At 38.5% G+C, this 21,502-nt stretch overlaps 2 protein-coding genes across 3 annotated transcripts in view; both read left to right on the forward strand.

Moving 5' to 3' along the window:
• Positions 1–21,502, forward strand: part of LOC122057890 (maltose excess protein 1, chloroplastic-like) — a 68,369-nt gene that overhangs the window by 24,918 nt on the left and 21,949 nt on the right. The window lies entirely within an intron of this gene.
• On the forward strand, positions 1,332–20,843 carry LOC122057888. Of its 2 annotated transcripts, XM_042620237.1 has the most exons (8): positions 1,332–2,421; positions 10,982–11,143; positions 11,804–12,160; positions 18,295–18,358; positions 19,167–19,384; positions 19,485–19,598; positions 20,367–20,472; positions 20,572–20,843. In XM_042620237.1, the coding sequence occupies exons 1-8, from the start codon at positions 1,462–1,464 to the stop codon at positions 20,826–20,828; spliced, it is 2,238 nt and encodes a 745-aa protein (XP_042476171.1). In that variant the 5' UTR covers positions 1,332–1,461; the 3' UTR covers positions 20,829–20,843. The 2 variants fall into 2 exon arrangements, 1 of the variants encoding a protein (XP_042476171.1); XR_006133646.1 differs by lacking the exon at positions 20,572–20,843 and having other exon boundaries at positions 19,167–19,379; positions 20,367–20,471.

A 21,502-nucleotide genomic window follows, 5' to 3' on the forward strand; every position in this document is an offset into this window, starting at 1 on the left:
TGACAGAACCCCAAAATCGGGGTCAGTGTTCGACTGTGAAATCCATATAGGAACCCATATATGAAATTCCATAGGAATCTAAATCGATAATTAGGGAAAAAGGAGAAAAAAACCCTAAATCGAACAAAAGCAGTGGCAGTCTATAAAAATCCAAATTGGGAAAAATTCACTTACCGAGCTCGCCTGCTAGCTCTAACTCTCCTTCGATTCTTAGCCGAACTTCGAGCAGAATCAGAGGAACTGAGTACGCTTCAGATTTGAGGGGGAAAATAGATGGCTTTTATCTTTGGAGGTGAGAGTATCTTCAGAAACCAGAGACGAATCTCTGCACGAATCGTACGAATCTCCTCACCGTATGGGTTCACGAGATGAGCAGTTGATGGAAAACTAGGGTTCACGAGATGAAGTTGGGAGAAGGAATCGTACGGGTCCAGAGACAGGGGAGGTTCAATAGATGCCGTAGCTTGTCCATTTCGAAGGGAATCTTGACTTCTTATCCTTTCACTGTGAAGAGGGTGACCGCAGGAGGGCCGATGACGAGAAATCCGGTGATGTCGGTTACGCAGGAGGAGCAGAGCCTGAACTCGCAGGGCTGCAGGTCTTCTATTCTTGTACAGTGAGGCTAAACTCGCGATCGTCGGATGCTTGGAGCTCCTCGTCGTCGGTTACGCCGTTGAAGAACGTTCTTCCTCGTCGTCGGTTACGCAGGAGGAGATCGCTGCTTCCTCGTCGTCGGTTACGCAGGGGGAGAAGAGATCTCGGTGAACTGGGGAACCGTCGTCTTCAACGGTTGTACCTGCACATCTTCTCTGTTGATCTTCGAATGAAGGTCCAAAATGAACTTTCGATTTTTAAAAGGGTCGGGGTATAGGTCCATTTGTGTTCCGCTTTTTTGTTTCGAGAAACAAGCGAAACAAGTAAAACTTGTTTCGTCATTCATGTTTCTTGAAGCGTAAATAGTTATAAATTTCAATTTACGCTTCAAGAAACAAGTAGAACACAACACGTTAATCAAACGGTATTTATGCTGTTTCTGTGTTTCTGAGAACAGAAAATCACAGAAACACGTTTCTGGTTACGTTATCAAACGGGCCCTAAACCTATTAAACGGTTCGGTTATATTTAAAAATCTTGCACCAACCTAGATCGAACCATTTAACACCCTTAGGCCGATTCGGGCAAACCCAATTCCAAATCAAACCCGATCCCTATCCCGATCCTGATATGGACATGGTTACGGATTTCCTCACTGATTCCGGAGACGATTCAGACCGATCCATAGATATTTCGATCCGATCCAGATTTCAAATGCAATAGTTTTTGCGAGATAACAAAGGAAGGGCGGGAAAAGAGGGCAAAGTCGATGATGCCCTAGTTTTCTGGGGCATCGGCTCGTCCTAGATATGCTCAGGGTGCTCTCAAACTCCATTGGAGCCCCATTTTGATGCTCTATGCTTCGCCATGTGGGACGACGACGACGATTTCCAGAACCCTGGCCAAGTTCTTTCTCTCGTCCAGAAGAACCCTATTATTTCATCCCTTCAGAAAACCTCCATAAATCCCATCTCCCAACCTCTGAGGCCTTCTAATGGTACCCGGTCATCCAGGAAGACGAAGCGCTCGACCGGCGCTGGGAAAGAAAATTCCAAATCTTCTTCCTCTGTCAATGAGAAAAGAGATTCGGGAGTGGAGAAGGGTTCCGGACTGACTTCAACGAAGTCTGGCTTATTGGAATCAAACGCAGATTTCAGCAGGAATTGCCGTTCTGGCATCGATAGCAGTTTTAGGGCCGAAGCAAGTATTTCTGTGAATGCTATTTCCGTTGAGCGCAATGAAGGAAAGAGATTTGAAATGGAGGCGAGTTGTTTGTTAAATTTAAATTCAAGCAAGAATGGCTGTTCTACTTCAACCGTCGATAATGAAGTTTCTGCTTTCGATTCAGCGGAGTCGCAGTTATTAGATCCAGTCACAAGTTGCAGTTGTAGAGCTGAAGATGAGTTTGTGGGTGGGGATGGTGTTTCGACTGGTTGTGATGATAAAGGACTCAGATTGGAGAATGGTTATTTATCGAATTCAGTTGAATCAAGGTTATTAGTTTCAAGAGTAGAAAGCAATTCCCTTGCGGATGATAGTAGCTTTGAAGATAATGATGTCGATGATTTTGAGCCAGGTACACAGCTCAATGTGTTAATGAAGTTGTGTTCAGAAATTGATGAAATAGAAAAGTCAAACGGAACTGACTCTTGGAAGGGAGATGGTTCAGGCGATAGTTTGGTTGAGTGCCCTTTATGTGGAATTGACATTTCGGGTTTGGGCGAGGAACAAAAACATGCTCACACCAATGGTTGCCTTGACCGAGAGGAAGAGCAACACGTCCAGACCACCAATTGTTTTCACAGTGATGAGATTCAGAAGGCAAAGGTTTTGTCAACGACTCTAGATTCCTTTCTTTCTTTGCTCTTCAATTTTGGCTTTATGTTTAGTTATTTTCTTTATTTCTTTCTGTGGATTCTTACTCTCCAATCACCTATATCCAAAGTCATACATTATACTAAGCTAAGCATGTGTTTCCTCATCACTTCACTTCTATAGTTATTTTGCACTGACTCTTTTATTTCCCTCAATTTGACACAACTCCTTTGCACTGGGGCATCCCAAGGCCTCTGTTGAACATGGCCATGCCACCTCAAACAACTCTCTCGAAGTTTATCATGAACTGGAGCTACCTCCAACCCAACTCTAACATGGTCATTCCTTACTTTATCCTTCATAGCTTTCGCACACATCCATCTCAACATCCTTATCTTCGCTACACTTAGTTTATCTATATGACACTTTTTAACTGCCAAACATTCCGCACCATACATACTCAGTCGTATAATTGTCTTATAAATTTTCCTTTATAAGTTTAGAAGGAACACGTTGATCACACAACACTCCAAATTCTCTACTTCATCCATCCGATTTTAATCTTGTGGGTGACATCATACTCTATATCACCTTCTTTATTTACAATTGGGCCTAGATATCTAAAAGAGTCACTAAGAAGTTCCCCTCTCATCAGTATTCACCACACCAACAGTCATCTTAGTGTGACTAAAAGTCTTACTTATACTTGAGACATTTTGATTCCAAGGTTGATCTCCGTTGCTCGATCTTGGTGTTAATCCCTACTTTTGTATCATCCATCAAAATAATATTATCTGCAAAAAGCATACACCAAGGAGCCTTATTTTGTATGCCTTTGGTTAACTCATTGATAAGTGCAAACAAATAAGGGCTTAAGGCTGATCCTTGATGTAACTCAATTGTAATTGGGAATTCACTACCTTGAACCCCATAGTTCTTACGCTAGTCACCTCACCAATATATCGTATGTCCACATGTTTACATGGCACCCTTCTCCTCTCTAGTGTATTCCTAATTTACTCTCTAGGTACTTTATGGTAGGCTTTTTCTAGCTCAATAAAGACCATATGGAGGTCTCTCTTGCCCTCTCTATATCTTTTCATTATTCTCCTAATTAAGAAAATAGCTTCCATTGTCTATCTTCTTGCATAAAACTAAAGTGGTTCTCCAAAATAGTAGTTTCCTTTCTTAGGTGTGTTTATAACCCTCTCCCATAACTTCTTCGTATGACTCTTTAGTTTTATGCCTTTATTGTTATTGTAGCTTGGAATATCTTGTTTATTTTTATATATCGGGACCATAATGCTTCTCCTCCATTCTTCTGGCATTCTCTTTGATGTCATAATCTTGTTAATCAACTTGGTTAGTCAAGACAAACAACAATTTCCTACGCTCTTCCACACTTTTATAGGGATCCCATCTTGGCCTGGTGCCTTGCCTGCTTTCATCTTTATTAAAGCTTCCTTTACTCCATACACCCCAATTTTGTGTATATATCTATGCCATGTGGTGTCAAGATGAGTAATGTAGCCTTCCGGGGTCCTATTACTTGAAATGACTTCATTAAATAGGCCTTAGAAATACTCTTTCCATCTCTTCTTAAATGTCTTTATCCTTTACTAGTACTCCACCAATATCACTTTTAATATATCTAACGAGGTTGAAATCCCTACTCTTTCTTTCTCTAATTTTAGCTATTCTGTAGATAGTGTTTTGCTCGTTCTTTATGTTCAGATTATTATAGAGATCTTCATATTTCTTTGTACTTTGTTTTCCTTATAGTCTTCTTGGCCTCGTTTCTAGCAACTTTATACCTTTGTAGATCCTCCACCTCTTTAGTCCTTTGCCATGTCTTAAAACTAGCTTTTTTAATCTTAATGACTGCTTAGACCTCATCATCCCACCACCAAATTTTCCTAGGGGCATGACATATAACTTTCGATTCACCTATAACTCTGTAGATTCTCTTCCATTTGATTATTTTATATGAACATTGTGATCTATGGATTTGATGGAGAGTGATTGTTGTTAATTCTGAATGCTAGAATGTTCACATTGATAGAGCATTTATCTAAAACTTTATTTATGTGGCAAAAAATATCAATCTGTCGATCTTGAAAGCCTAAGTTGCGAAGCAACTACATGTAAGCTATCATATATATATATATATATATGAATTGCACGTGTGGCCAAACATTTTAAACAATCAATAACTTTTAACTCATTTGAAGAAGTGACAATACTATTTGTTGGAAATGTGGTCATTTCAAATACTATTGATAGTTTTTAAATCATTTCATTTTTTTTCAACTTCAGAATTTTTTGTGTAGATAAATTCACAAACATAGCAGAATAACATAAGAAATGGAGTTGTTTCCCTTTGCTCAGAAAAAGATATATATATATATATATATATCTTCATAACTTGAAGTCATTGATTGAGATTATTTGATATTGAATCATATCAAATGAATTGATTAAATAACCAAACTCACACATGAATTGAACCATGAGCTTTTGACCATGGACCATATATTTCGTTCTCTATCTTCATAACATAAAGCATAAGGAAAAATATTTAGATAGATGCAAAGTAGAAGAATTCAGTTGAACAAGAATTAAACTATGACAGAACTTGAACCCTTGAAAGTCTAGCTTGGCCTACACTGTTTGGTCTCTCATGCGATGGTTGATGGCCGTGGTTGATGCCATGGCCCAGGATGCCAATGATCTCAAATTTGCCCTTGTTGAAGCTAAAGAGTTCCTTCGACATAAAATTAGGGCCCATAATCATTTATTAGGCTGAAACTCAACAAATCTACAAAGAAATTATTTGTTATCCATGAGAGACAATCTAAGAATTCACTCTCCATATCTCTAGCTTTAATATACCTAAATATCATTGAGTTCAATAAGATAGAGGACAAAAAACATTATAATCATCCCAAAGGTGATCCATAATCGTAATTGCTTGCTTCACAAGGTAATCCAGTGTATCAATCGCACTCCCTTGAAATTTTCCCTTTCTATTGTACAAACTAGAATCACTTCAATAGAATGAAACAAAGATTGAGTATAGTGTTTAAGATGATAATGGTTGCTAATATGCTCTCAGCTTATAACAAAGTAGATAAAGACACTTATAAGCTTCATCAGCAACTACAGATAAAATGGGGGAAAAAAAAACTAGTTGGTTGTTGTATCATTTAAACATTGATCCCAAGGGTTTTTAAAAGACATCACTGTATAATATGAGTTAAATAATGATGCTCAAATCATAAAGAGCTAAGGAAAGATAAACATTTCACTTAACGAATAAAGGATTATAATGTCTTATTAGCCTTTACCACAACAATCACACAAATAGTCCTGTTTAAGGAGTAAAAATCATAAGTTTAATCAACTTAGAAGAAATAATGCTTCAAAATAGCGGACACAATACACCATATCATAGATATGTAAACTGCTTTAATTGGATGTGGAGGATTTAATTACCTATTGGTGTCTGCAATAAGGGCGATACCTGAAGCAGCATAGTTGAAGAGAGCAACAAAATGAAAGATGCCTCCAACGTAAAAAGTGTCAAACTCATTAGGTTTTATATTAATGTATTAACTCCGGAAAAAAAAAAAAAAAAAAAAAAAGCTAAATAGAATGAACAAAACTTACAGTGGGTTTTTGGTCTTTCACAAAGATGTACAAGACAACTCCACAAGCTACAATGTGGATAATTCAAGTTTCCTCAGAGAAGAATCACAATCACAGATAACTCATTGTTGGCAGCTATTGGTGCAATATTAGGTTTGGAACCAAAACCTTACAGATCAATGCCCTACATGCGAAATAAAAATATCTGATTTGAAACCAAAAAACTCAAAGATTAAGGCCCTAAACCTCTCGGATCAAACCACTGGATGCAAAATAACAATTTCAGTCTGGAAAACGTCATAGATCACTGTAGCTTATAAGAATTTCCTATCAATTACTCAAATTCCTATCCAAATCAGATAAACCAACTTCAAAGGAATTCAGTTTCAAAGAACTTTGACTTTTAGAAACACTAACAATCCATTATGCCGGTAGTGTATTGACAAAAAGAGAGGTGCAGTAAAAAAAAATATTCTGGTCTCTAAGATCTCTACAATTTCACTTAGGCCTGATAAGAATAAATATGGCAAACTATGGATGAAACAACCGGCTCAGTTTTAAATGGCCATTCATTGGCGAGGACATGCAAAATACAAAATGCACGATTGAACGTTGAACAAACTTGCATTCAATATTAAAAAAGATCACATCCAAGGGGGCAAACATTAAACAGAATTCCATCAAACACAAATTAAAACTCAAACGAAGTGAGAAGAAACTAAAACTTACCAACGTCCTTGATCACCAAGGAAGCATGTAAAACCTTTGAATGCATTATTGGGGGAATGGCACAAAAATTGCTTCAGACATCCGTTAGACCAAATAAAACCTTTGAATGCATTAGAAAAAAAGAAAAGAGGAATTATATTTAAAAAATAAAAAGAACATAAATTGCATGTGTGTGTTGCCATAGTGTTTCAGGTTGTAAGTCTTAGGATCAAATAGAAAATAAGAATGAAAAAGGAAGCTGCAACAACTCCCAATACAAAGGTCTGTTTGATTCTACCAAGGGATAAAATTAAGGATGAACCGAGAGGATTTGTAGCAGATAAGTTGCATCTCTTCCCACAGACAAGTTTTCCGTTTTGCTCACTATAGTGAGTTAGCACAGATAGGATTTTGTTAATTGAGGTAGCAACTTTCTGTTTCTCTTGATCACTCGCCTCACATGACTTTTCAGCCTCCAATCCTATAAGAGTTATCCATGAGAACCCAAATAAATATTTCAGCTCCACTTAGCAAACGAAGTATCAAAATAGTAGTGCACAGAACTTACTGCTAAGGAAAGATAATGGATAAATATGCTCCAACAAAAAACCAGAAATTGAAGAAATAACTTGAAGGAAGAATGTGAGAAATATGAAGTAACATTAGCTTAGTATAGTAGAAAAATTATAAAAATAGGAACCTCCCAAAGCAACCTCCTTGCTACTTTGTTGCATTTAGCATATATATGAATGATGCACAGAAAAATCAATTTAGAGGTTTATATTGCAACTTAAGAGAGAATCTGATCTGTTACAATTGAGTCAAGCACTTCCATGCATTCATAAAGAATATATATATACAAAACTCTTAAACTTAAGATTTTTTTATATAGACTTTTTTTTTTTTAATTTAGAAAGGTTCAGACTAAAAGAGAAAACGAGGGGATGTGAGAGTGAGGAGGGAAAAAAACCTCCTAAAATATAGATTTTTTTTTAGAAAGATAGGGACGTGAGAGAGAGGAGGGAAAAAATTTAGAAAGATTTTTCTTTTTGATAAAAAATATTCCAAAAATCTAGATTTATTTTTTGGGTAGAAAAAACTCCTACAATTTAGATTTTTTTTAGAAAGATAGAGATTAAAAGAGAATTAAAAAGAGAGGTATGTGATGTGTGTGAGAGAGAGAGAGAGAGAGAGAGAGAGAGAGAGAGAGAGAGAGAGAGAGAGAGAGAGAGAAATTAGAAAGATTTTTTTTTTTGTTAAAAAAGACTCCTAAAATATAGTTTTTTTTTTTAAATTTTTAAAGAAAGATATAGATTAAAAGAGAGGAACGTGAGAGAGGAGGGCAAATTAGAATTTTTTTTTTTTTTGAGTAGCAACTCCTAAAATATAGATTTTTTTGTTTTTTAAAGAAATTTACGGATTAAAAGAGAAAAAGAGACGAGCGTGAAAGAGGGGAGGGAGAAAATTTAGAAAGAATTTGTTCTTTTGGCAAAGAAACTCCTAAAATATAGATATTTTTTTTAAAAGAAAGATATAGATTTAAAGAGAAAAAGGGAGGAACGCGAGAGAGGGAGAAAATTTAGAAAGATTTTTTTTATTGGTAAAAACAACTCCTAAAATATAGATATTAGAAGAGAAAAAGAGAGGAACATAAGAGAGAGGAGGAAGAGGTTTTGGAATAAAGAAACTAAAAAAATATAAGGGGTACCAACAATATCAGAAAAATAAAAAGGATTGACAAAAATGATAATGAAAAAGATATGATATTTAAATAAGCAAGATGGCTAAAGTAATCAAAGAAAAGATTAGCCACGAAGCATGAGTACATGCACTTATATAATAGTATGATATATATATACTTTCTAGATCCTCCCTAAGTTTGTGGAAGCTTGCCAGTTTGTTTAAGAAGCTGGAAATTGGTCAAATTGAAAAGTTAGATGTGAATGAACCATGTAGGCAAGCTTGGCCCACTGTGAGGCTTGTTAGGGATATGCCCACACTCCTATAGTTGGTTTTGATGATAACAAACATATGAAGGTATGTCACAATTTTCCTTTAAGTATTGTTTTGTAGAGACTTCATATCAAAGATCGAATTTGGTGAATGAAATGAAGAAATGAAGATTGAAGTCATTAAATGAAGAGTATCAACAAGTTGGCATCAATGCTTGAAGAAGATATCATAAGAATTTAAGCTTCAAGATGTCAAGACATGAAGCTTAAAGACATGGAATTGCAAACAAGAAGAAAAGACGATAAAGTGCCAAAGAGTGGAAGGTTTAAGTGAAGAAGAAGACCACTAGGATAGATTGGTCATTTTTAATGTAATTTGTAACTTCCACATATATATATGCACTCACCACATGCATGTGCATTGCATCATACTAGAATGACCATAGAGCATACCTTGACCAAGTATGGAAAGTCTCTAAGTGGTGAGGAACATATTAGGAAAAATGTGTTCTAGTGAAATTCTGTGAAAACCACATTAACCTGACTCAAGGGTATTTTAGGTAATCTTAAAGTCCGTATCAGGAGATGAAAACTTCATAAAAGTTGTAGGAAATTGAGTTGTGATTCCAACGCAACTGATCTCAAGTCAATCCAAGGTCAGACCAAAAAGTTATGGCCAAAACACTGACGACTGGTCAGTATGACAGCATTTTGTCAAAACAGAGTATGTCATGTTGGCGGTCGACCGGCTGGAAGCCCCGGTCGACCGGAACTGTCCGAGACCATTGCCGGTCAACCGGTAGAAAGTCCTGATCGACCGGTGACTGCCTGGAAGTGCCCCAACGGCTATATTTTGCCTCAAAGGCTCTTTCTGGTCGATCGGCTATCTATGGCGGTCAACCGGTGGTCCCAGAATACGACCGTTAGAGCCTGATTTCCTACCTAAAATGCTTCACTAGGCTCACCTATAAATACCTCTAATACTACTCATTAACTAACAATTAATCTCAACTTTAGAGAAGCATTATTTGAGCATTAGAAGTGAGAATTGGTCTACACCATTTCTTGAGTTCAAGTTCTTTATTTTACATTCAAGAGGAACTCAAGACCATCTACAAGTCTTCATCTACATCTTGGCATTTACATTACAAACATCAAGAAGACTTCAAAAGGTGCATTCATTCTATCATCATTGCATATTTCATTTGCACCACACCGGAGGTAATTCTCTTTTATTCCACTTTTCCATTTTCTATTTTACATTTAGTCTAGACTGTACTTAGGCTTGTGTAAGGGCTCTTTCATCCTTAAGAGATTGTAAGGATACTCTTATCCATGAAAAAGATTGTAAAGGTTTTCTTCCCTACCTATCGTATTGAAAGGGAGAACTAGTGGAATACCTTACAAGAGGATTCTTGTAGGGAGTGTATTAGACTCAGATTGAGTCGAACCACTATAAATCTTGTGTTGTGTGATTGTGCCTATTTTATTTATTCTGCATCGTTTTTAACTTGCAATCACACTTGGGACCTATACATAGAAAAGAGTTAATTTCCACTAGTATAACCTATTCACCCCCCCTCTAGGTTATTTCAAGGCTGATCTGGCTGCTCCTATTGTTGGATATATAGCATACCCTTTGGATTAGCCATGTCCGGATTTTGGTGATCCAACTCAAATCTGTAGTCCACTGTGTAGATTTTTCCCCTGGTATTGCCAATCTTGGAACCGCTTTTCTAAATGTTGACTTTTGAACCATTATCCAAAGCTTTTTTTTTCCATAGGGTGAACTCTGGTTGGGTTGAGACTTAGCAATTGCATAAAGGTTAATGTGGGCTTGGTATCCACAAATTTTGAGTACCGAGTAAGCTAGAATTTTGGCAGAAATAGATCTATGCAAAAACTATTGTTTTTGTTCTTATTACTGTCATTCCTTTTGCAGAATATTGAAGCCACCCAATAAATATTAAAATATACAAGTCTTGGTGCTTATATTTCTGTCTTATTTCCAATGTGATACTCATATATTTGTCTTATTTCCAGTATGATACTTCTCTCTCTCTCTCTCTCTAAATAATATATTATTTTTGAAATTATGGAAAAACTGTAGGATACCGATAGGTGCAAGATGTCTGTTGGTAAATAAATATATGACTCTAGGAATACTCAGCACTTTGGAATCTCTCTAATTAAATTCTAATGGTCGAGTTTTTGTAGTTTATCTTTGTGACACAAAGAATTAATCATGGGGATACATGCTACAGGTTGTTCCTCCTTGCAGTGACACAAGAGTTCAATCTCCAATGCGAGATGTTGATGTCTCCCCTGTTCTTGAATGGCTGCGTTGCTTAGGTCTGTCGAGATATGATGAAGCTTTTGTTAGAGAAGAAATTGATTGGGACACTCTGCACTGGCTGACAGAAGAGGTACATTTCAAGAGTTTCCATGATCTATCATCTATATAGCTAGAAAAAAACTTTTGTACACTGTTGCTGGATGCTAATTGCTACGAACTTGATCAATCAATGGTTATAGACATGCAATTGAAAACTTATTATTTTCAAATTTACTTTAGATACTCTACTTGGTATTTGCAGATGTTGGTTTACTTTATATAGCTTAAAGCAACACTTTCCAGGCATTGTAGATACATTTCCTCTACGGATGTTGCATTAAAATAATCAAATGTTTGTTTTATGTCCATTCATGTTGCAAGCTCAGGTGCTGGTGAATTAAAGCTTGATGTCTAACTTTGATGAAGTTAGGTGTTGCCTTTTTCCCATCTTCTTCCTGGATGCATAATTATTTAGTTAATAAAAAATAAATATAACCAGAGTTCAACAAAGAGACAGGACGGCAAAAAAGGGTAACAGGTTACAGTAGTACCGAGTTACCACAATAGATGGAGGTTCTGACCTTACCTGGCTTGGGAAGCAGATATGCCTAGACAATAACCGACCTTGGTTCCAATGGAACAAGATATTCATTGGGTGACCTCAACGCACATGGAATTTTTCTCTTGTTCTCATTTTTGTGTACCAGTTTGTGGTTGTTGGCATTTCAACTAATATATAATGTTGTTACAGGATCTCTTCAGTATGGGAGTTACTGCACTTGGTCCCAGGAAAAAGATTGTCAATGCACTTACTGAACTCAGGAAAGGAAGCACGCGCACAGAAGACATACAAACCAGCATGGACGATGCTTCTAGAGTTAAAGTCAACCGTAACTGTAAACTATCTGGCAATAAGTTGATTACAGAGTACTTCTTAGGTTCTTCTGTTGACAGGAAGAGAGATTGTGCACCCTCTGTTGCACGTGGGTTAGGAGAAAGCAAAACAGGTTCTGTTCATAAATGGGTTGTTGGCAGAAGTCATGTCAGGAACGAAAAGCTGAAAGACACTCCTTCATGGTGTTGCATACCAGGGACACCATTCCGAGTGGTATAATGCATTTTCAACCAAATCATTTTTTGTGGTAGTCATAATTTTTTATTTTCTTGTGGTTTTGTGTTAGTTTTCTCTATTAAAATTCTTTCGATTCAATTCTTGGTGTTACCAATTCTCAATAAAAAGGGCTCCCTTTTTGTTTTTGTTAAAATCCCAGATTCCTGCAACCAAATCAGTAAAACCAGAAAAAGAGAGAGAAAAGAGAAAGAGGAAGAGAAGAGAGAGAGGAGAAACTGCTGAGAGCCTCATTGAGAGAGCAGCCTGCGATCAGTCTAGTATATGGCTAATCGCAGGGTTTCTTAGAATATATAAGTGTAATGATATGTGAACAAGTACAAGACTGCCCCCAATACAAAAGAAATAAACCCTAACACCATATAGGGACCTGATAGGACAGAATTGCCCCTATCGGGTCCAGAGGAAGGCGCTAATCCTGATATCAGGATTAGCTCTTCTTAACACTCCCCCTCAAGCTGGAGCATATACATCACCCATGCTCAGCTTGATACAACCACTGCGAAAGCTAGGAGTAAACGACTTAGTAAACATGTCAGCTAACTTATCCGTTGAAGGAACAAATAGAGTCCCAATCAGCTTCTTCAGAACAACATCACGAACAAAATGACAGTCCACCTCTATGTGTTTGGTCCTCTCATGAAGACCGGATTATTAGCAATGTAAACAACAACTTGGTTGTCACAATACATCTTCATTGGCTTGGTCATTGGAAATCCCAACTCCAAGAGTAATGACTGCAACCACATCAACTTAGCAGTGGTATGAGCCATAGCTCTGTACTCTGCCTCTGCACTGGACCGGGCAATAGTAGTCTGCTTCTTGCTACGCCACGTAATAAGATTACCTCCAACAAAGGTACAATATCTAGTGGTAGATCTCCGATCACTAGCAGAACCAGCCCAATCAGCATCAGAGTAGCCAACTAGATCCATATGCCGATTAGGATGGTAAATTAACCCTTTTCCAGGAGCACCTTTCAGATAACGAAGAATACGGACAACAACATCCCAATGTGCTTTCTGAGGAGATTGCATGAATTGATTAAGAACTCCAACAACATAAGAAATGTCAGGACGAGTCACAGTCAAGTAAATCAGCTTACCAATCAAACTCCTGTACTGATGCACATCCTGAAACGGTTCACCATCATCAACACCAAACTTGTGGTGAGGATCCATAGGAATATCAACAGGTCTGGATGCAAGCTTTCTAGTATCAGATATAAGATCCACAACATACTTTCTTTGAGATAGACTGATCCCTTTCTTGCAGCGGATCACCTCAATCCCGAGAAAGTAATGGAGATGACCAAGATCCTTGGTCTGAAAATGGCGCTGGAGATACGCCTTCACTTCAAAAATACCTGCCTCATTATTGCCAGTAAGAATAATGTCAACATATACGACCAAGACCACCAGCTTGTCACCTCCGCGACGAACAAAGATTGAATGATCGGAATAGCACTGAGAAAAACCACACATGACAATGGTGGAACTGAACTTGTCAAACCATGCTCGAGGAGTCTGCTTAAGCCCATAAATAGCCTTGTGCAAGCGACACACACGACCTTTATTCTCCCCCTGAGCAACATAACCAGGTGGTTGCTCCATATACACCTCCTGGAGGTCACCATACAGAAAAGCATTCTTGATGTCCAACTGAAATAACGGCCAATCAAAGTTGACAGCAAGAGAAATAAGAAGTCGAACAGAGTTCAGTCTGGCAACTGGAGAAAATGTCTCAAAGTAATCCACACCATAAGTCTGAGTATATCCTTTAGCAACCATACGGGCCTTTAACCGCTCAACAGAGCCATCAGAATGGTACTTAACAGTTTACACCCAACGACACGTAACCAGATCTATATCAGGAGGTAAATCTACCAGGCTCCAGGTACCACGACTCACGAGAGCATCCATTTCTACATCCATGGCAGCCTTCCATTTATGGATACGGAGGGCATCATTATGGGAACGGGTAATGGGGTTAGTGGAAAGGGATAGTGCAAGGCTATGGATGGGAGAGGGAAGATGAAATAATGACATAAAGTTAGCAATATGACACACAACCATAGATTTTTGAGTGTAGGAACGTGTACCTTTACAATGTGCAATTGGTAAGTCATCAGGTGGAGGAGGAAGAGGAGCTTCACCAGTGGAAGACGGCAGTGGAAGGAGTGAATCTTCAGGTTAATGACCTCACCACCTGACTGTCCAGTCTTCTTCTTGCGCTGATAAACCTGTAGGGGAGGTGAGTCACTGGTACTAGGATCATCAGGTAGGGGTATAAGAGAGGGTATGGGTGTAGGAGATGGAGAAGACCACTCTAGACTAGACTGGGACACTAGAGGAGAATAAAATGATGTACTTTAAAAAAAGGTCACATCAGCACTGATAAAATTTTGATGAGTAATGGGGTCATAACACTTATATCCTTTCTGGGTACGAGAGTAACCCAGAAAGATGCACTTAGTAGACCTCGGGGATAACTTGTCAACCTGCATATGCAGATTATGGACGAAACATACACACCCAAAGACACAGGGTGGAATAGTAAAACTTGGTAAATTAGGGAACATAATAGAAAATGGAGATTTATCCGCCAGGACAAAGGATAGCATGCGATTAATCAAATAACAAGCGGTTAAAACACCATCACACAAAAAATGTTAGGAACATGCATGTGAAGCATAATGGCACGGGCAACCTCAAGGAGATACCGGTTTTTGCGCTCAACTACCCCATTTTTCTGTGGGGTATAGGCACAACTAGTTTGGTGTATCATTCCATGGGTATCACATAACTCAGATATATCAGTTTGAGCATATTCTAAGGCATTGTCAGAACAAAAAATTTTAATAGGAATGCCAAACTGAGTCTTTATTTCATTATAAAATCTGTGAAACACATGTAAAAATTCAGATTTTTCTTTTAATATGTGCAGCCATGTAAGGCGAGAATGATCATTTATAAATGTCACAAAATAGCGGAAACCAAATCTATTACTAACTCTGCAAGGACCCCATACATTAGAGTGGACTAAAGAAAATAAAGACGGACTACGAGACAGAGCGAGATGGGAAAGACACGATGATGTTTACCTAACTCACATGCCTCACACTCTAGGGACATACGTAAAACTAGGAAATAAAAGCTGTAACCTAGGAAGCGACAAATGACCTAAACGACAGTGCCATTGGAAAGGAGTCACGTCCCCAACAGCCATAGCAGCAGCAGTAGAAGGAGGACAGCCGCTATTGAGGTAGTATAACCCATCCTTTTCAGCCCTCCACCAATTGTCTTCCTCATGTGAAGATCCTAAACGACACAGTAGGAAGGAAAGAAGGTTACTGAGCAATTTAAAGAACGGGTTAAGTGACTTCCAGAGAGAAGACTTAGTGGAAATTGAGGGACATGTAAGACAGAAAAAAAATTAATGGATGGGGTAGGTGAAATAGTACCATGTCCAAGGACTGGTGTGGAAGTGCCATTAGCAAGGATATCAGAATTGGGACTGGCAGTAGTAGAATTTTTTTTAAAAAAAGTGATGACTTACCGGTCATATGGGTAGAGGCACCTGAATCAATGATCCAAGGAGTAGATGTAGTAGTAAGACGGGCTGAAGTACCTGTGTGGGCTAGAGTAGCAGCGGATGTAGACGTACCATTAGATGTATTAGAGGATGCCTCAAGAGTGTGTAAGCGCCGGAGCAACTGATTGATGTCATCACGCAGACCGGTAGCTGAATCTCCTGAAGAAGGTGTTGGTTTAGGATCAGTTGGAGCCATTGTGTCAGTACCGTCGTCAGACACTACATGATTAGCTAATTGTGTTGCCTACTCTGGTTTGTCATGCTTTTCCTAACAAGTCTCAACAGTATGGTTGGGCTTTCCATAAAAAGTGCATTGGCGAGCTGAACGATCAGAGGGTTGTCCACTAGATCCTCAACCAGCCGACCCACGACCTCCCCCACGACTGCGACCACGTCCTCGGTTGGCATAGAAGGCAGAACTGTCTTCGGTAGACTGATCATGTTTAGTGGAGGAAGTAATTCACTATAGTCGTGAGTAGGTATCATTCAGAGTAGGCATATTGTGCCCTGCAAGTAAGTGACCCTTCACTGCCTTCAAGTCATTGTTCAAATCAGCCAAAAATTTAGAGACGAAGAACTCGTTATGCTGAGCCTTCAACTTATCAATGTCAGTAGTCAAGGGTTGGAAGACATTGAGTTCTTCAACTATACCTCTAAAAGTACTGTAATATTCGGAAAGTGGCTTGTCCGATTGGTGAAACTAAAACAATTTTTCATAGATATCATAGATACGTGTCATGTTCTTCTCCAGAGAGTAGGTCTCCTTCATGTCATTCCATACTCCCTTGGCAGTAGAGTGAAACATGTCATTGGTAGCCACATCTGGTTCCATACTATTCCATAACCAAATTAAGATTAATGCATTCTCTTTCTGCCATTGAGCGTAACCAGTGTCAGATTCTTTGGGAGGATCAAAGGTAGTGTAATCAAGCTTATCCTTCGCCATCAGATAAACTTTGACTGATTGAGCCCAAAGAAGGTAATTCGAGCTTCCCTTAAGCTTGATAGAATTAATCTAGACATTCACATTGTCCGATGCAGAGGAGGTAGTAGTGGGAGTAGCAGTAGTCTTGGTCTCAGCCTGAGAGCAAGAATTAATGACAAGTATGAATTGCAAAGACAACCAAATAAGGAGAACTCACCAACCAGATCTGAGAAACAGCAGCCAAAGAGCAATCGGACCCCAAGAAACCAAAAAAAAAAAAATCCAGCCGATAGGTGCTGCTGGTAGGGTAATGTCGACCTTGATGGGAGCAGCAAAGGAGGCTTCAAAAGCCTAGTAGAGTATATAGAGAGGTAGTCAAACAGCAGCACATTAAACCGTGAAGTAGTATAGCTTCACACATTGGGCAGCAGCCAAAAACACGTTACACATAGGGGCGGCAGCCATTAAAAAACCTGCAGAATTGTATATCGGCTTCAGCGATTCCAGAGAACAAGGGTTGAATCCATGTAGCAGTGGTAGGAAGGCCTGATTGTGTTTATATCATTATAATCAGGCCAAAGAATTAAGGTAGGAGCAGCAATAGGTGGCAGCGCACCAAAGAGGAGTAGCGCAGGGTTGAGATCAGCAGAGAATGATGATGTCAATCCTTGATTTGATTACAGAAGCTCTGATTCCATGTTACAATCCCAGATTCCTGCAACCAAATCAATAAAACCAGAAAAAGAGAGAAAGAAAAGAAAAAGAGGAAGAGAAGAGAGAGAGGAGAAACCGCAGAGAGCCTCAATGAGAGAGCAGCCTGCGATCAGTCCAGTATATGACTGATCGTAGGGTTTCTTAGAATATGTAAGTGTAATGATATGTGAACAAGTACAAGACTGCCCCCAATACAAAAGAAATAAACCCTAACACCATATAGGGACCCGATAGGACGGAATTGCCCTTATCGGGTCCAGAGGAAGGCGGGATTAGCTCTTCATAACAGTTTTGTTTTGGGGTTGAGTTATAGCTTTAAACTCCACTTTTTCAAAAGTTGTTCCAACGTGACTTGGGTAAGCTATGGGTAAATTAAAGGCATTTGGGCCTTATGGGGATTAAACAGAATTCAACGGTAACTTTGTCATTAGGGTAAGTTTTCATTTAGAGGTTTAAAAATACTAATGACAACTTCTCTCAACTTCTAGCTTTTGGATAAAACCAAAACCTACATCTGCATGTTACCAAATGATGCTAGCGATTGCTGAATGTGGTTGGGTTCTCAAGGCCATTGGAAAAGTTAAACAAACATGATTTAAGACAAGAACTTATGAATGGTCAAACCAACTCGTCTCTGCATCCAGTGCCAACCCCAAGAAAAAAAGAAGGAAATATTATCTGATAAAGTTTTGAATTAATTTCCGAACTAGCAATTGCTATTCTAAATCTTAGTAAGGAGACAATAAGTTGCATCTCTGGAAAATTTCTTTGATAAGTCCTTTAATTAATTAGTTTTTCAACTTTAACGGAAAATAATTTAATTTTTTGAGCTTTGGATTTCAGGATTTATTATCACTTAACACTCATTCTTTATGTGCAGGATGCTTTCCGATATTTGAGGGGCAATTGTTCCCATTGGTTTCTCACCCATTTTCATATTGACCGTAAGTCTAGAAAACCCTACTATTACTTATTATCTTTGGTGGATATAAGGATTTTCAAATTCAAATGGGGGTAGCGACCATTGAAACTTGTTTTGTTTGATTTTTTTTCCATTTTTCTTTCTGGACCTGTTTGAGGAATTCACTGTGGCACATGATATATTTCAATATGGCAATATGGCAGTGTATTGTGCTAGGTGTTAGAAATTATTTTTTTTGGGGGGGGTGGTGTGTGATTCTGTAGTAACATTTGATGGGATCATATGTGGAGAATCTAGGGCAAGATCAGTCCCGATTGGATGATCATAATCAAGCTGGATGGGATCCTAAAAGCTAGAAACTTGTTGACACCTTTCTAGGTTATTCACCATAATCCTTCTTTACTGAATAATCTTTCAAAGTTTCACCATGATCTTTACTATCGAAACAAAATGAAAGTCAGGATGGTTATGATGAGAAAATGTTTTTTTGTTTTTTTTTTTCTTTCTCTTGTTTCCTTTAAAGCTTTTCCTTATTTTACCATTTGAAGTTGATAAACTATGCTTTGCTTCGAAACCATGTCTTAACTATTCCAACAAATAGTTCACTTAGAGGTCATTGCTTGGAGCAATGGTAAAAGGTTAGGGCTGCCAGGGCAAATGCCCATGTTTGAGTCTTGAAAGCAAACACTTTGCACAAAAAATGCTGGAGGGTAGGACTATCACCAAACTCACCCTTTTTAGGGACCCCCCTAAAGCAATACCAGCACTGGGTAATGAACCTATTTTATTCCAAAAGGTGGTTCACTTATAAATTTTTTTGGCTCTTGCAGACTATCAGGGCCTTACAAGAAGTTTCTGTCATGGGAAGATATACTGCTCCTCAATTACAGCACGGCTTGTGAATTTTAAAATAGGGATTCCATGGGATAGATTACAGGTCTTGCCACTCAACCAGAAGATCACCATTGCTAATGTTGATGTAACTTGCTTTGATGCAAACCACTGTCCTGGTTCCATAATTATTCTCTTTGAGCCACCCAATGGTAAGGTGTGTTCCCACTCCGTAAGATAAGCTTTTATTTCTATTCTTCTATTGTTCTTGTAAAGTTTGTGGAAGGTACTAATTTTGTTTTATTTTACGCTATCAGGCAGTTCTACATACGGGGGATTTCCGATTTAACGAGGACATGAAAAGCATATGTGTTTTGCAGAGTTGTCCCATCCACACCCTTATCCTTGATACCACTTACTGTAACACCCAGGTGCGTGAAGTGCAAGACTCTCATCCAGTAGAAACTCTTTGAAGGCGTATTCTTTCCTGATTAAAAAAATTCCTTTATGCTAGACACAAGCACATTTCATTGTGAGAGATTTAGGGACTTGACGTGTCATTGCGTTGACCCTGAGTCCCTGACAAAACGGATCACTGTTAACATCGATCAATGATAAACATGATATCGAAATATGGGTGAGCAGTTATTGGTTGCTGGCTGTATCTACCACGTGGCAGATCAGGTTGGCCGGAAATTTTATTGATAGTACCCCACCCTTCCCTAGTTGTATATTGATTGTGAGATGATGTGACTGTCTATTGACAAAAGAGAGCATAGAGAAAATGGTGAAAACCCCCAATTCTTTGAAAAATTCTGGGCCATTAAGAATACAAGGGGAAATATACAATATAAGGTAGCCATGTGATTGAATAAGGACCTCAGATTTGACATCTGAAGGATACATGGTGCCCTCTTCCCATGCAATGGAAGACTTTTGTCTACTGATAATTCGACATTTACTTTATTCCTGATTGATTTTCAGTCTCCATTTTACGTGGACCAAGTATCATATTATTTTGGGAAATTCTCTAGCCGGGCCTTAATGCCCAAAGGTGACCCGTCACTTTATGTTATCAAGGTCCTCAAAAGCAAATGATGGAGAAAACATATCTGGAATATGGCACTGTGCCATTGCCTTAGTTGCATAACAACTATGATTCTTTTTGACATTCTCATCTACCTCATGTTTCTAAGCAGTATGACTTTCCAAAGCAAGAGGCAGTGATACAGTTTGTCATCGAGGCCATCCAGGCTGAAGCTTTCAACCCCAAAACTCTCTTTCTGATTGGTAGTTATACGATTGGTAAGCGCCTCCAAAACTCCAACTACTCTCTCTCTCTCTCTCTCTCTCTCTCTCTCTCTCTCTCTCTCTCTCATTTTTGTGATATGTGTTCTAATACAGGAAAGGAACGGCTGTTCTTGGAGGTTGCACGAGTTTTGCATAAAAAGGTCTATGTTGGAGCAGCAAAGTTACGTCTTTTAGAATGCTTGGGGCTTCCGGAGGCGGACATGCAGTGGTTTACTAAAAATGAACAAGAGAGTCACATTCATGTCGTGCCTATGTGGACAATTGCAAGCTTCAAGAGGATGAAGCATCTATCCTCTCAATACTCGGTAGGCGTGCAATTTCCTACTTTTAAAGGGAACGTTAAACAATAGATTTTATTATGTATGATGTAGTCGAAGAAAAGATTTGAGATTTTGTATGGTGCCATGTAAACAAATGAAAACCTAACCTACAACCATTGTAAGGACTATAATGACATCTGTAGAATTAGGGAAAATGTGACTTGTGCCTAAAATTGACACAAGCTCCTTTATTTATAATAAAAGTAAAACCCTAAAGGGTTTAAGGGTCTGTTTGGATAACACACCTAAAACCCATTATTACAATAATCAATTATTCCAACACTCCCCTCAAGTTGGTGCATGGCTATCATACATGCCCAACTTGCACAAAATAAAATAAAGAACTTTACTACTAAGACCCTTTGTGAGTATATTAGCTAATTGATCTTCACTACGCGCAAAAGGAACACTTATAAGCCCTTGCTCCAACTTCTCGTTGATGAAATGCCTGTCAATCCCGACATGCTTAGTACGATCATGCTGAACTAGATTATGGGCAATACTGCTAGCTGACTTATTGTCATAATATAACATCATAGGCATCCAAACAGCTACACCAAAGTTCTAAAGGAGATCTTTAAGCTATAACAGCTCACAAACACCATGAGCTATTGCACGAAACTCAGCCTTAGCAGTAGACTTGGAAACAACTGCCTGCTTCTTACTACGCCATGTAACCAAGTTGCCACAAACAAATGCACAAT

Source organism: Macadamia integrifolia, chromosome 12 (assembly GCF_013358625.1).
Source record: "Macadamia integrifolia cultivar HAES 741 chromosome 12, SCU_Mint_v3, whole genome shotgun sequence".
Lineage (NCBI taxonomy): Eukaryota > Viridiplantae > Streptophyta > Magnoliopsida > Proteales > Proteaceae > Macadamia > Macadamia integrifolia.